The 15,904-nt window shown below is 38.5% G+C and overlaps 1 protein-coding gene across 1 annotated transcript in view; it reads left to right on the top strand.

Annotated features, from left to right (window-relative positions):
• Window positions 1-543: 543 nt before the first annotated feature.
• The window catches only part of GALNTL6 (polypeptide N-acetylgalactosaminyltransferase like 6), a gene marked incomplete at both ends in the record, with an annotated part of 1,149,883 nt that continues 1,134,522 nt past the window's right edge, over window positions 544-15,904 (top strand). Inside the window, one exon of the mRNA XM_082657046.1 lies at window positions 544-681. Within this exon, the coding sequence (XP_082513172.1) occupies window positions 544-681 (138 nt within the window). The remainder of the gene's footprint in view (window positions 682-15,904) is intronic.

Genomic DNA, 15,904 nt, shown 5'->3' with positions numbered 1-15,904 from the left:
GGTTATCCCAGGGGGAGCGCAGGAGGAGACGTCCAGGGAAGACGGAAAAGGTGATGTTCAGTGTCAAGAGCGGACCATTTTCTTCCTGCCACTTGCTCGGGCTGAGCCGCTTCCCACGCAGATCTCCTGCTCACCCGCTCCTCGCCAGCCCAGCCCTCCAAACCCCCGTTTTCTTCAGTATCCGGCATGCTATTGACCTTTTCATAACTTATGATTAGTCTCTGAAACGATCATATTTACTCCGTTGCTCTTTTCGTGGGAGGTCGATAGGCTGAATGATTTCCCCAGTCAAGTCATTTACTTCTGAGCCAATAGATGATGCCTTCGTCATAGTTTTCTGGGGGGAAAGTAACTCTGCGTTGCTTCTGCAGACGCCCAACTCCCTCTGAATCGTGCACCTTGGTGCTGAGCACACAGCAAAAGTTTTTAGCTTCTCCTCAGTTTCTGGTGCTTCTCAGGGGAGAGGAAAGGACTTTGGCTTTAAACACAAGAGGCGGTCAGGGAACCATCTCCTTTAACTTTTCTTCTCTGTGATCATTTGCGATGAAGAGGAAACAGAAGAGATTTCTGCAGATGACTTTGTTATTCATGGTGGCTGTAATTTTCCTGCCCAGTATCGGTCTCTGGTCTCTGTACAAGGATAAGCACCTGGTGAAATCGACGGAGCCCGGAGAGCAGCAGGTAAGTGCCGCGCTTACCTGGGAAAGATCCCAGGAGGCTGGTGAGGCTGGTGAGGCTGGTGAGGTTGCAGCCGCGGCCACAGCTAGCAGGTGTGCGGCATCCTTGGGTTCGCGCCCAAGTCTTTGCAGAGCTGATGTTACAGGACTCCAGACACTTTGGGGTTTAAGCAAGTAGCCGTTTTAAGGTCGCGATCAATGACGTGGGAGAAATGCCAAATAAACTAGAAAAGAAGGATGAGAGGCCAAGAGGAAGACATAACCTCTCACCGTTGATCTTTAGGTTGATTTTTGGCTTGAGGTGCATGAAAAGTAACTAACCGTGCTTATTTGTGGGATGTGGGAGAGGGCTTGGTACAAGTTCAGTCTCAGGGAATTGTGTTTGCTTCTCACTGAGTTTGCGTGTCTGTATTAAAGTGAATTGGGCCAGTTAAATCGTGAAACTTGTAAAGGGGTTCTCAAAAACCAAGTTACAGTTTTCTATATTTTTGGTTGTAATTTTTGCTTAGCAACAGCTTTTTGCCCTGTGGAAACGTAAAGTCTCTTTCTCCTTCGCTGTTGCTAAGGTGCGGTGGGGAGGTCTTCGGGCAGTTACTAAGGAGGTCGTTCAGTTTCGCAGTCTGGCGATAAGTTTGTTGCTAAACGCTTACCTTCATGTCCAAAACACCACGTAGTGGATACACACACACACACACACACACACACATAATATGCAGTCCCTTAGTGCGTGCATCGCTCATCATATCTTAGCATGGATCAAAATAACTATCATTCTTAACAATAAAGCAAAATATCCTTCACAAAATGTTGATGAGATTCAATATTGTTGAATTCTTTGTTTACTAATAAACTAGCTTCTGCGATTAAACTTTTAACAACAGAGTGAAGCCTTCCTCATGATATGGATGTAACACTTCTTCAGCTGGTCCTGTACATCACCTCGGAATATTAATGTTCTTAATTTCAAGGGTCATCACCCATGTACACTATGTACCTTTCGCACACAGAAGGCGTTTAGGTAGCCCAGTTGTGGACGACAGGAATATTTATTTATGGGAATTAAATATTCGTTCTTATACTTAATAAAGTGGAATTTCTCAGGATTGGAATTCTGAGGGGAAGCGCTGACACGCTTTCATTTCATTGTTGACTTCTGTCATCCTTTCTAATAGGGGTATAACTTTGATTTGAAGTATATTCTGTCATTCCAATAAAAAAAACGAAGATGGATACTTTGGATGTGAAACTTTTTTTTCCCTATATAGATCATTTATTTCTCCAACCCTTAAGAGAAAGTGAGATTTTGTTAACATTAGTAGTTAATTATTAAAATTACTATTATTAAGATTTCCATTCCAATATTGATAAAATGACAAAAACAAAATGATTTTCCCTTGAATTTTGCTAATTCAATTAACAGTAGCCATCTGGATTATTTGCTGGGATAGCTAACATAAAACACTAATTAATCTTATTAATGAGATATTTACAACTTTCCCACCAGCTCTATTGATTTTGACCCTAAATGAGAAATCTGTTTGTTCAATGGCATAAAAAAAATAAAGTATGGCAAACCAACTCTCTGGCTTGTTATTATAATCTCTAAAACAGTTTTCTTGTTTCTGATTCTTTTGTGGTACAAATGATATTTAATATCAGGTGAAAAATCAGTGGGTGTGAAAGGAATGGAGCAGTAAGAGAAGGGGCTGTTTCTCAAAGTTTCATACCTTGAAGAGTGAATACCTGAGACTGATGGGGATTTTGTGGCATTCCAGCTTGAGAGTCCTAGGTAGCAGTTTTAAAACCAAGAATAAACAAAAGGCAGTATGTGCCGTAAAATGAATGTTAGTTGCATACTTCAGTATTTTTTAGCCTAAATAATGATTTTAAAACTAATACTTTCTTACAGATACAAAATAAAGTTGAAAAGGTAGAAATCACTTACTGAAAGATAGAATTCATTGTAAAACAGGAAAAGATAAGATTTCATTGGTTTTATTCTATTATTAAATCTAATTGGAAAGAAAATTAGGATATGTTGACATCATTATACAGGTATTGGATAGTAAGTTAAGTCATATATATGTGGGTGTGTGTGTGTGTGTGTGTGTGTGTGTGTGTGTGTGTATATATATATATATATATATGCACTTGACCAAGTAAAATGTGACTTGCAATGAGGAATTAAGCATGCTTAATATTGTGATGTAGAATTTTGCTGATGTGTCTACATTTCAAAGTTAGTAAGTCAGCTAAATACATAAGTTTTCAATTGAAGCATATAACTTGACTATCGGGTAATGTGTTATTTAAATTTAGTACTTTCTTTTAAAAAGACGTTTTCATGGTTAATTGCTAACTGTCCTTCAAAAACCATCTTTTACTATATATTATCACCAAGTTGTAAAATGCTATGGGAGGGAATAACGTGCTTATCATTGGCAGTGGTCAGCACTGAAGGAGTCAAAACCAGTCACGTGCTGGAGGAAGAGTCTGGTTTTGTAGCCATTCTGTGGGACAGGGCAGTCCTGGTTCTAAGTGTGGTCCCAGGAGTGGGAAACCTTCACTGTTTTAAACAGTTTAATGTACAGCAGCTTGCAGGAAAATACTTCATGGAAATTCAACATAATGGAATGGCTAATACTTTAAAAATCCCCTTCACTTGTATCTTATCAGAGCACATCACTAATAGTTTGTGTGTCTACTACTCAGTATAAACGGTTTTAGTATATTCTGAGATAAATTAAAGGGAGGTAAAAGAGAAAACAAACATGGATAGACACTGTGTGTATTAACTGTCATGATGTTTAGTATTTCACACATATTTTCTCAGATCTTCTATACTATTACAAGTTAATCATTTGTATTTATAGTACTTTCCCACTAAAAGTAATATGTGTAATAATTCCCATGATATTAAAATATTTGCCCCATCTGTGATGCAGGAAAAATATGAAATAAAAACCCCTAAATTGTTCACCTAAAAGGCTTGTTTTTTCCCCCTCACACAACCAATGAGGAGCAAAAAAATAGTTATAATAATGGAATAATTAAGAAGCTAATTTTATGGTTTGGACTCTGCACGATTGGAATCAAGTTGCAGAAGGAAATATTAAGCTCTTAAGAATTTTAAGATTTCTATGAAAAATTTATAAAAACTATGATTTTATAAAATATTTTAGAGTGCCTGTTGAGATGTTATTAAATTATCAATCATAATTGTCATGTTATTTTCAGTTGAGTTATATTTGTTGCTTTTTTGTTGTTATTGGGATGATTTAGGTATCTCCTTTACGTGTTTTAGAAATATATACATGTATTAAAAATCATCTGTTGATAATGAATTTGATATTTAGCCGAAATGATTACTGTATAGCTATTGTATAGTAATTCCTAATTTCATTCTTTCAGACTTTGAATTGCTGCTCTTCTCTGGTTTCAGCTGCAATTGAATTGAAGTTACATATTTAGATCTTAATTAAGCTGTGCCGTAGGATGATGTTAGAGCAAAGCAATATTTTAGAGCAAAACTACTGCATCCAGCATTATTATACCTCTCTTTGTAATCATTTATGCAAGTACAGGTAAATAAAAAGGACCCCAAAACACAATCTTTTCTTAAATACATTAAAGAGATCATTTTTTTTAAAGCAGCTGCAGAGTAGTTCAGCAACTAAGTTGAGATGCAACTCAATTCTCAATACGAGTGCGAGAATAATAATTCAAGAATATTCAGAACATGAAGAGGGTTTTGCAATTTTTGAAATAAAAACAAGGATCGAAATCCCAGAACTTTAAATTACATGTTTTCAGAATTGTTCAGAATGATTTTAGAAGCTTGTGTTTGGCTTGGATTTTTTTACCATATGAAATAAACCAAAAGACAACACTAGACACCCAAGTCACTTTTAAATTGTAGAACCTTCTTATTTCTTTGTCCTTCAGAGTTTCTCTTTATAAAACAGGGCTAATCAAGCTTGCATGGTAAGTCCTGAGATCACAGCTTGGCTGTGGAAAATACTGTGATGTAATATTTTGCTTTTAATCAGATCCACAAGTAAACTGTACTTGACCATGTGGGGCTTAACCTCCATTATTTAAAAAACAAAACAAAACAAAACTTTCCTGAGACTCCTCAGCATCTTTGTCCAACTTTTCCAACATCCATCAACACCACACTTGTGAGAGGGAGAATTCATCTTTTTGGCAAGAACTGTTTTCTGTGGCATTTTAAACTTATCTCGTGATGTGAAGATGTCAGATATTCGGAGCCAAGTTTATGCAAACCTTGTCATGCTTTTCTTTGTCACCCTGACCATAAGGCTGCAAGAGTGTCTGTGTTTCTTCTCCAGCAAACATCTTAGATATTGGAAGAGCTAAAAACAGGAAAAAAAAAAAAAAAAAGTAAGGTTTTCACTCCTCCTGCACTCAGGGTGGTGGTACATTGTCAACACACTAGGTGTGAAGTGATGCGTTGGTTTCAGCCCTACTGTTCTTAATTAGCTAAGATATAGATTTTAAATTAGAGTGCTGGAGGACCTTTTCTTGAATTTATGGAAAATCCGTCCTGACACACTCCAGGATTGCAACACACAGACCCCCATACCAAGTGCCTGAATTATTGGCTGTGACCTAGTGGGTCTGGACATGATTAGTTCACCACCTTGCCCCGTGGGAGGCAGCATGGAACAGTATCTTATGTTCACAGTCTGTTAAAAAATGAGATAGTTTTTTTTTTTTTTTTCCTCTCTGTTCATTTCTGAACAAGCTGTTCTGAATCAATTAACCTCCTTTACATCTTATTATTCTATAAGAGAAACCAAATCAAGGGTGGAATATATAGGCAGAAGGGTGAGAAAGTTCGCTGTTTTAGTGTGTAGAGAAGATAATTGAGTTTTGTGTGTGGAAGTTTTGTCAGGAGTCGCCATGACAACCTGTAAGGAAGTTTGCAATGGCATCTCTCCTTGGAACATTCTATACAAATGAAAGTCAGCTAAGGTGCACCCAGGATAATCTGAAAGAGAGGAAAAGAGTTCAGATAACTCTTGGTGTAAGTGGCGTGTATCCTCAGGTCAGGAGGTGTTTGGTCCAGCAGCCTCTCATTCTCATTTGCTTGGCTTGCTTATGATGAGGCGATACTTCAGATTCTTAAAACCACCAGACGTGATCACGTTATTCTTCTCCTTCCTTCATTTTTACATATGTGTTTACAAAAGTGCTGTTATAGAGTCAAAGGTGCAAATGTGCAAAGAAATAGGACGTTCTGGAGACCATAACAAAGGTGAAGACAGACTCATAAATGAGGTACTTGCTCTCTTAGGACCTCTGTCCGTCACCCCACAGAGCTAACTATTCCTGAATTAGCTCAAAATGTAGTGGTGATGCTTGAATAGATAACCAAAAAGAACAAATAAGACACGTTCGTGCCGCTGAGAATATGTATTTAGACAGGCACAAAAATATCTATACCGGTTTTATTTAAAGTTGAAAAGAAGGGGCAGGGCATCCAGAAATGTCAAGAAACATTTGGTGAGGAACCCCACCATCCCCAACTAATATGTTAATGTCTGTTACTACCAACTCCAACATGGTGGCCAGAAAGAGGGTGAAGAAATAAAGATATACCTAGGGTTTAAGGTAAATCACATCAATGTTTTCTTCTACTTTTCTACTTCCAGTTTAGTGGGAAAAAATATGGGCCAGATTGGCAGTATTCTCCAATTAAATGTATTCATTTCACATACTTATTTAGCAACACACATATACATGTACATGCATCCACACACATGGTCTCACTTATGAAGAAAAAATAAATCCACCCAACTGTTTCACTTTCTACAATTTTTTTTTTGTACTTTTGTAACTTCTTGCTTTTTCCATTGCTTTGACTCTGCAAAACAACTGTTCATCAGCTGAGTTTGAAGCTCATTTAAATGTTATTAATTTAATTCTAGGAAAGTATGGAGAGAGAGAAAGACAAGTGCATGTGTCTCTAGAAGTGTGAAAATCACAATAAGGATTTAGCCTGTGAGAGTTGCACAGATTATAAATAGTGCAATTTATTGTTATCCAGTAATATTATCAAGGAAGTTGTGGCTGCCAGAGGCCAGGGTGGTGGCTACCATCTCTCTGTTACAGGGAACGGTGTGCCTCAGTGAGAGCAGAAGAGGTTCATTTCGAATTTACTTAAAGTTCCCAAATCCTCAATGGAATGTTACTTCAGTACTTGAAGTCTAGAAAGCCACAGTCAGGAGATTTTATTATCAGTCATTTTGATCTTTTTTATTATACAGTAAGTTCCCTACATAATGAACCTTCAAGTTCAAACTTTCAAAGATACGAACGTGCACTTGCATGTCCCGTCACGTGAGTTAGCTCACGTGCCTGGTGTACATTGTCACGTGCGCGCATCCTGTACAAGTGGTTGTGCTTTTGTGTACTTTACCATACAGGACTGTATAGAGTGCAGTAGTACAGTATCTTTATTTCTTGCCTGTTCACTCGATGCCAGCCCCAGTGGGCCAGCTGTTGTATTGGACTACTGTACTTTTCAAGTTACTGTACTGTAAGATTAAAAATATTTTATTTTTTGCTTGTTTTTTAAGCATTATTTGTGTGAAAAGTATTATAAACCTATTACAGTACAGTACTATATAGCCGATGGTACTAGTTGGGTACCTAGGCTAACTTTGTTGTACCTACGTTGGACTTCACGAACGCACTCTTGGAGCGGAACTTGTTTGCATGTGGGGGACTTCTTGTAATAAAAGGACCAAATTGTCAGGACTCCCACTCAGGTTTCAGTGAGTTTTTTTTTTTTTTTTCTTTTTCCTTAAATGTGGTATGTCTCCCCAGCAAGAGATCCACTTGAACTTAATGTGAGGAGAAATAGCAGAATTTCCATATTGTCTCGTTCTCTTTTAGTAATTAGGCTGGTTCCAGCATGTAGCACTTTGGGACATTTAGCGAGTCGTGGGTCTTCCTCAGGTCAGTTTTCTCTAAGTCAGATGGATCTGATGATACCATTCTTGTGTTGTTATTTTTGGTGAGGATTAAATGCTTTGTATCTTGGACAGCATATAATAAGGGTTAATGAACGTAGATCATTGTTATACATAGTATAAGTGTTTATAAGCAATCATTGCCTTTAGCAAGGTAATTAGTGTTTGCTTAATAAATATTTACAGATGGTTTCTCTTTGCAAGGCAATGTCAAGGCAGCCCAGCAGAGCAATGAATGTGGTACAGGACTTGCCATGGGATGTTAAATCTGGCGGAGAGGACTGTTGAAGAAACAAATAAATAGGGTCTAGAAAGTAAAAGGGCTTTTTTTTTCCCCATAATTTTTTGGTCCAGTATTTAAGGACAAGTTGTTAATTTTATTTTACATATAATCATTTATTGCAAAAAACCTGATTTTTTTGGTATATTGTATTGAACATTTTTCTAAAATTGAGGCTTTTAATAAAAGAGGAAAAACACTGCGATGTTTCTTTGTAGTGACCACCCTGACTTGCTATAACAAATAAAGTCCATGGCTCACATATAGGCATTTTTCCCCTACATTAATTACAAGTCAGAGTCTGAGAACTTAAACTTTTGTTGTTTAAGTCTTGGTTATCAGAGGCACTGAATAATTGTGAAGACAAAAATTAAAAAGCTGAGTGGGAACGATTGTTAACTACTTCAGTAACTAGGAAGCTCTTTATAGGGTAACTGTTCCCTTCAGTAGAGTTAGGGGGATACAGAAAAAGCATATGGTGTTGTACCCATTCTTAATTTTCTCACTAGTGAATTAGAGAGATACAATTGATATTCATGAAACAAAGAAACAAGCAGTACACAGGAGCATTTTCTGTGTGTGTGCTGGGCTTTTAGAAAAGGAAGAGAGTGATCTGAACTCCTGCAGGCCTTCATTCCTACAGGGTTGAGCCCTGTCTTGTTATGAAAATTAGACAGGGTTGGGGTTAGGCTGAGGGAAAGTCAGATACTTCAAGTTCTTATGCTGGTCTCACCACTTTCCAAAATACATCCTCTTGGGCAAGACAGTTTACATCTTTGAACCACAGTTCCTCATATGTTGACACAGATAGAACCTCCTAAAGGGTAGCAGAGAGAACAAATTGGATTAATATATGCAAATTGGTTCATAATAAATGCTCAGTTGAGGGAAGCTTAGCAAATAGTATTACTACCATTTTTTCAGTTTTTAGAATATCCATAGAAGGTAGTAAATAATATTGTGTACATCTAATAAAGATATAATAAAACTTTTTAAAGTCTACCACTATCGATCTGCCTGTCCATTATTGATAAAATAAATGTTTATTTGGTATGTGCAGAATACTGTGTAGCCCCTGAGGCAAATGAGTGATGAAGAGAGAAATCTGTTTTCAGTGAGCTTATGATTTATTAGTTAAGAGAAGGCATGTACGACACCTATAATATAGGGATGGATTAAATTATTTTTTTAAGAAATAGATATTCTAATTATTTAGAGTTTAGAAGAGGTAGAGAAAATATGTTCTTGTGTGATATTTATGTCGGGCCCTAAGGGTTTTCTGTACTGATTTAATCCTCCAGTGATTCATTGAGACAGGTGCTTCTATAGAACCCCGATTCACAGTTAAGTAAGGTGCAAAGACAAAACTTGAGTCCATGTCCTCTGGGTCCATAAAAAGAGAAAATAATGATCTGTGTTAACAGCTACATAGTTTATGGCAAGTGAGGACTCTGAGAAGGTCATTGGGTTTGGTAGTTACTTGTACTCTCGGGATGGTAGTTACACAGAGTAGTAGAGGACTAAACAAAATCGTAAAAGATTAAATGGAAAGACTAATCGATAAGAGTTATCGGTGGGATCGATGTTGACATTAAAGGGCTGAATGTGGGGTCCTGGTTGACAGGAGACAATGGAAGCGAGGGGAAGGCTGGTGCAGAGAGAGAGTGAGGAACTGGCCACTGAAGAGGATGCAGGTGGTGCAAACCAGCAGGAGAGATGCAGGAAAGCTTGTCATGAGCTAAATGGTCAATTCAGAGCCTGTGCTTTTAATAGTTTGAGAGCCTCTTGGCAGGGAGGTCTGAGAATTTCCCTATGCGGTTGTCTTACTAATCTGTAGAGGTAATTAAACATTTGTGAAATGTTCCGTAAAATGGGAAACTATATCTTATCTATCTATCTATAATTTAATTTATATATGTATTCCTATAATAACAACTGAAGACTGTAATATTGAATGAGGATGCCAAAAAACCATGCAGCCACCTGACCAATAAGACAACAATGTACTTGTCAAAATCAATGCAGATAATGAGCAGATACACAGAGTAAAGGAAAAAAGCAAGGCATTAAGTTTATAATAGGGTAGATGGTGGGATGGGGTGGCGGTATTTATTATAAGGATAAGGAGATAATAGTCTTCAGTTGCCGAGAATTTCAAAATAGTTTAAAAATAATAAAAGTAATAAAATGATTATGATACAAGCAATAAGAATAAAATAGTAAAAGATACTATATTAATAATAAAGTTATATAACAGTGAGTTCTTACCATGTATAAGATACCATGTTAAGCTGTTCTTAACTAGTCACAACAAACATGAAATATGTAAAATTGCTATCCTATTTTGTAAATGCAAAGTGATTTCTTAAAAATTTATCAAGATCATACAGTGTTTATTCTACCAATACAAAATGTTGGACTATGTATAATGTCCCATGTAATGCAACTACATTGGAAATATCCTAGACCATAGCAACACAAGAAATTATATATTAACTCAACTGTGAAAGGAAACAGGCACAGTAGTTAAGGGCACGGACGTTAGAGCCAGGCTGCCTAGTTTTAGTTCCAGTTCTATTACTTGCTACCTGTTTGACCTTGAGCAAGTTATTTCTCTTCTCTGAGTCTTAGAGTTCCTGTTTCTAAAATGGGTATAAAAACATTTCTCACTTGATTCAGTTGATGTGAGGGTTAAATAAGTTAATATGGATAAAATGCTTGGAAAACTGGATTGCACATAGCAAGCTATTTTTTTAAATTTATTTTGTTTTTTTAATTGAAGTTGATGTACAATATTATGTACATTACAGCTGTACAATATAGTGATTCACAATTTTTAAAGTTATATTCCCCCATTGTACAATATATCCTTGTAACTTATTTTATACATAATAGTTTGTACCTTGTACTCCCCTCCCCCTATATTGCCCCTCCCCCCTTCCCTGTCCCCACTGGTAACCACTAGTTTGTTCTCTGTATCTGTGAGTCTGCTTCTTTTTTGTTATAATCACTAGTTTGTTGTAGTTTTTAGATTCCACATGTAAGTGATATCATACAGTATTGGTCTTTCTCTGTCTGACTTATTTCACTTAGCATAATGCCCTCCAGTTCCATCCATGTTACTGCAAATGGCATTATTTCATTCTTCTTTTTATGGCTGAGTAATATTCCATTGTGTATATGCAGCGTATCTTCTTTATCCACTCATCTGTCCATGGACACTTAAGTTGCTTCCATATCTTGGCTACTGTAAATAATGCTGCTATGAACATTGGGGTGCATTTCTCATTTTGAAGTAGCAAGCTGTTTTAAAGAGTTAGCTATTATTACCTGTTAGAATCTAGAGAACTGAGGTTGGATGAAAAGGAGAAGTACGTCCCTACACCATCTCTTTCATAGACCCATCATGAGGATATAAATACTTTTGCATTTACAAAAAATATTTGAAGCACCTTTAACTTCTTTCTCTTTCCGTTTTTTACTCTCAGTAGCCCATACAGAAATAATACAGCTCTTACTTTGAAAGTTTTCCTAATTTGAACCAAGGTCTCATACAGCCCTACATGTCAGGAGCAAACTAGGTTTCATCAGGGAACTTAATTCTTCCTGCCATTCCATTGACACCAGTGCTCTTGTGAGGACCTTGCCCCCAGGTTTTTCGTGCCTTTCTCTCCACGTGGTGTTGATTTCTCAGTAAGTCCTCTGCCCTCAAGGGATACAAACTATTTTATAAAATGTATCATTAAATCAGCCTAAGCTTCCAAAGAGGATGATCTAAGAAGGTCTTCGAGGTTGAATATTTTATGATTTTACGTAAGTGGAATTTAAAGGTTATTTTCTGGTTGCTTCCAACAGTAATGTAGAATTGGCAAAACCAAGAGTGAGGCTGCTACGGACTAGAGCAGAATAGTCACTTGAGGAATGAAGTGTCGCCTTAATCCCTCTTCCAGTGCTTCAAGGAAGGAACTGCCTGGAAACACAGTAATTGCCAACTGTATAAAACTGGGAGGTGAGGGGAAATAAAAATGCTCTAATTCCACAGTGGAGGGAATTTTATCATTTCTTAGTTTAGTTTAACAGAGGCTGTCAGATTAACAACTATGTAACAGGACTGTGTCTCTGCTTCACTTCCTTAGAAACTTTCAACTTTTCTTCCATGAGCTGAAGGAAATTACATGCTCTGCAAAATCCTCAGCATTTCTAGGTGAAGATCTTGAGTTCTAATATATGAAATATGGATGGAAAGATAAACACCGGGGACACCAAGGGGATCTTATTCAAGAAAGCGTAGAAATACAAGCCAATCTCTCACCTTACCCCCCTCCTCTCCTTATTCCGGCTCAGACCCTTCTTACCTCCCCTTTTCCCTTTGAAGTTTTCCTTAAAGAAACATTTCATGCAGGGATTGATTTGATCAATTCTCGACCCTATGAATGGATGGAAGCCTTGAAACACTTAAAAAAAACAACAACAAAAAACTTGAGTCTTTTGCATCATAAAAAAAGATTCTGTTGAGCCTAATTGCATTTCCAAGTTTTGAAAGTTGTGAGAAACATTTTTTTTAGCTCGAGGCTTCTGCTGTTTGTTCTTTGTTGCTATTGTTTTGTTTGTAATACTGGCAGCCGCCACCTTCTTCCAAACTATGTAATCAGAAAGTAAATATCGCCTAGTTGTGTCACCCCAAGGGAAATGATCTTTTGTCAGTTAAAAGTACAAACTGGCACAATGAAGCCAAAACTACCAGGAAAGAATTGATCTCTGCCTTCCTGTTTAGCTCTCTTCCCTGTTTTCCAAAGCTGCTTCCCCCCCCACCGCCCCCCCTCCGTCCTCTCCTCTCCTAGATCTCCCAGGCCTCCACCTCTCTTATGCTCAGCAGACAGCCTGGGCTCATTCTTCACTGAAAACATAGAATGTTCATATTGAGAGAAACAAGACTTCATGCCGTAAAATCAGAAAAAGTACCTGCATTATTCCCCAGTTGTCTACATGCCTCCTGTCACCACGCAACATGCTTTAGGATAAATGTGGAACTTCTATCCAGATTATGGATCACAACATTTTTTTCTAGCAATTTCACGTATTGACTTTTTTTCTTCTCATTCATTTGTTTTCAGCCTTTTCCTCTTTGATCCATCCTTCACATCAGTACTGCTCAGGTTTCTAAAATAAAGCAAAGGAAATATCCCTCAGAGCCACACAACCCTAGAGCTACTGCCCTATCTTTCTCCTTCTCTTTCATGTATTTTTTTTTTTTGGCTGTGTTGGGTCTTCCTTGCTGCACACGGGCTTTCTCTAGTTGTGGGGGGGGGCTACTCTTCGTTGCGGTGCACGGGCTTCTCACTGCGGTGGCTTCTCTTGTTGCGGAGCACGGGCTCTAGGTGCGTGGGCTTCAGTAGTTGTGGCATGCGGCCTCAGTATTTGTGGCTCACGGGCTCTAGAGTGCAGCCTCAGTAGTTGTGGCGCACGGGCTTAGTTGCTCCCCGGCATGTGGGATCTTCCCAGACCAGGGCTCAAACCTGTGTCCCCTGCATTGATTCTTAACCACTGGATTCTTAACCACTGCGCCACCAGGGAAGCCCTCTCCTCTTAATAATCAAACTTGATGCCTCCGATTTCTGACTTTCTCCTGCTTCTACACACCTCAGGCTGGGTCCAGCTCCTCTATCGTACGCTAAATACCTTCACCAGTGTCACCAGAAGCCTCTTGGTAGTTAATTCCAAAAGTACTTCTCACTAGTCCTATTACTTGAGAGAATTTAAACACTGTCTCTTACTTGAAACAATCATCTTCATCTGAGGAGAAGAGATGGTGGGTTGGGAGACTTGAGCAGAGAATAGGTTGGGAAAAGCAACGTTGGAAAACGAAAAAGAAGGCTGAACAGAAAAACACAGAGTGATTCTTCACGAGTAATGTCACTTCACCGTGCAAATGCCTGTTTCAGTTCTCTCCCCGCTGCCCATCCCAACCATCGCCCATACACAAACACATCCACCAGAGTCCTGAACAGACTCCTGAAAATATCCTATTCCTCAGGGTCTCTACAATTACTTCTTGTTTGGGACTTGCCCTAGGAGGGAGGGCAACTCAATCAGACCCTCATCATTACCATTATCCTATTTCAGGTGATAATACCTACATCGTGACGTATAATCCAAATTTCCCTTTGAGCATATTGTCCACACATCAATCTGAAATCTAGAAACAGGTATTGTAAACTTTCAGTGTCTGAAATGAAATTCCTGTTTCCTTCCACTCCCTACACCTGTTCTCCTCCTGTGTCTCTTGTCTAAATGAAGTTCACCGTCATCCATCTAGGTACTTGTTATAATTGGGACCTTCATTATCTCGACTCTCAAATTCAGTTATTTGCTAAGCACTAGCAATTCTTCAGAAAATATCTCTCTCGAATTCATCCGAATCTCTCTGTCCTCATTGTCTCCACCGTGGTTGGACATAAACACTTCACTGGATTTCTGTAGGGGACCCTTCACTTGGTCCTCCCACCTCCAGCCTGGGCCTCTCTCTGTCCACCCTCAGGGAAGCCAGCGCTTCACCCAACAGGCCACTGTGATCTGTAAATCTATTCATTGATGCCTTTAAAATTCAAATTCTTAAATATGCCTTTACCATTTTAAATTCTTAAGGAACCGGACTGCTCACTGCCAGTTCCCTAAACTCCAACCACTTTGAACTTTTTTACATTTCTGAGAATATCATGGGTTTTTTTTTCCTCTAGGAATTTGCATAGATTTCATCTTCAGTCTTGCTTGGGTAGTTTCTACTTTTCTTCACGCTCTCCCTGGGAAACATTTTCTCCTCTCCCATCTTGGGTTAAGTAGCTTTCCTAAATGTTTCCTAAGAAAAAATGTCTTTTTCCCATGTTTTTGATGGAACGTAGTTGGTATATTAACGACCTGTTTAGGTAGTTTATTTGTCATTAATCAGTAAGTGTTTAAACTTAGTAGTAGGTCAAATGGTGCCCCCCTAAAGATACGTCCATATACTGATCCATCAAACCTGGGAACGTTACCGTAGCTGGAAAAAGGATCTTTGCAGATGTAATTAATTTAAGGACCTTTAGATGTGAACATCATTCTGTATGATCCTGCTGGGCCCTAAACCCAGTGACAAGTGTCCTTATAAGAGACACACAGGGGAGATTTGATGGACAGAAGGGAACACAGAAGAGGGAGATGCAGGGAGAAGGAGACAGGGATTGGAGGGATGGGCCCCCGAGCCACGGAAGCTGAGGAACCCCGGCAGCCCTAGAAGCTGAAAGAGGCGAGGGAAGATTCTCTCCTAGAGCCCCCAGACCTGGTGCAGCCCTGCCCACACCTTGTTTTGGGTTTCTGGCCTCCAAAACTGAGAGAGAATATATTTCTCTTGTTTTAAGCCACGCAGTTTGTGGTAATTTGTACCACAATCCCAGGAATCTAGTACAGTGAGGAGTTGCTTCTCATGTTCCACTGTTTAATTCCAGAGCCTAGCATGACCTGCCCACAAATTAGGCCCTCAACAAATATTTCTTGAAAAAACGAAGAGTGATAGACATGAGTTGTTGTCTGTGTACTGAACTTATTTGAGCTCAGCTATAGATGTACAAAAAGATTACAGTATGCACAGCTCAACATGTATGTCTGAATAGCATGTTAGGTTTATGAATATAAGGAAGTAAGCTATGTCATACTCATGAATTAAGGTTCCAGTTACATGTTTTTGTTCTGTCAATCTCACCCTGACTAACTGTGCTATGATGTCAACACTTGACTGATTCTGAAAATCACAATGAGATTTCATCATATAACTATCTGAGTATAGGACACACGTATGACACCAATAACTTTAGTGAAAAAAAGATAGTCACCTTTGGACAAGGCAATGAGAAGGTAAAGAACAAAATATAATAACCGAATCTACTTTTTCCCTAATTATGTAAACACCACCA

This window comes from Grampus griseus, assembly GCF_964374135.1.
Source record: "Grampus griseus genome assembly, chromosome: 6".
NCBI classification, from domain to species: Eukaryota; Metazoa; Chordata; class Mammalia; order Artiodactyla; family Delphinidae; genus Grampus; species Grampus griseus.
This window is presented reverse-complemented; position numbering and strand designations above follow the sequence as displayed.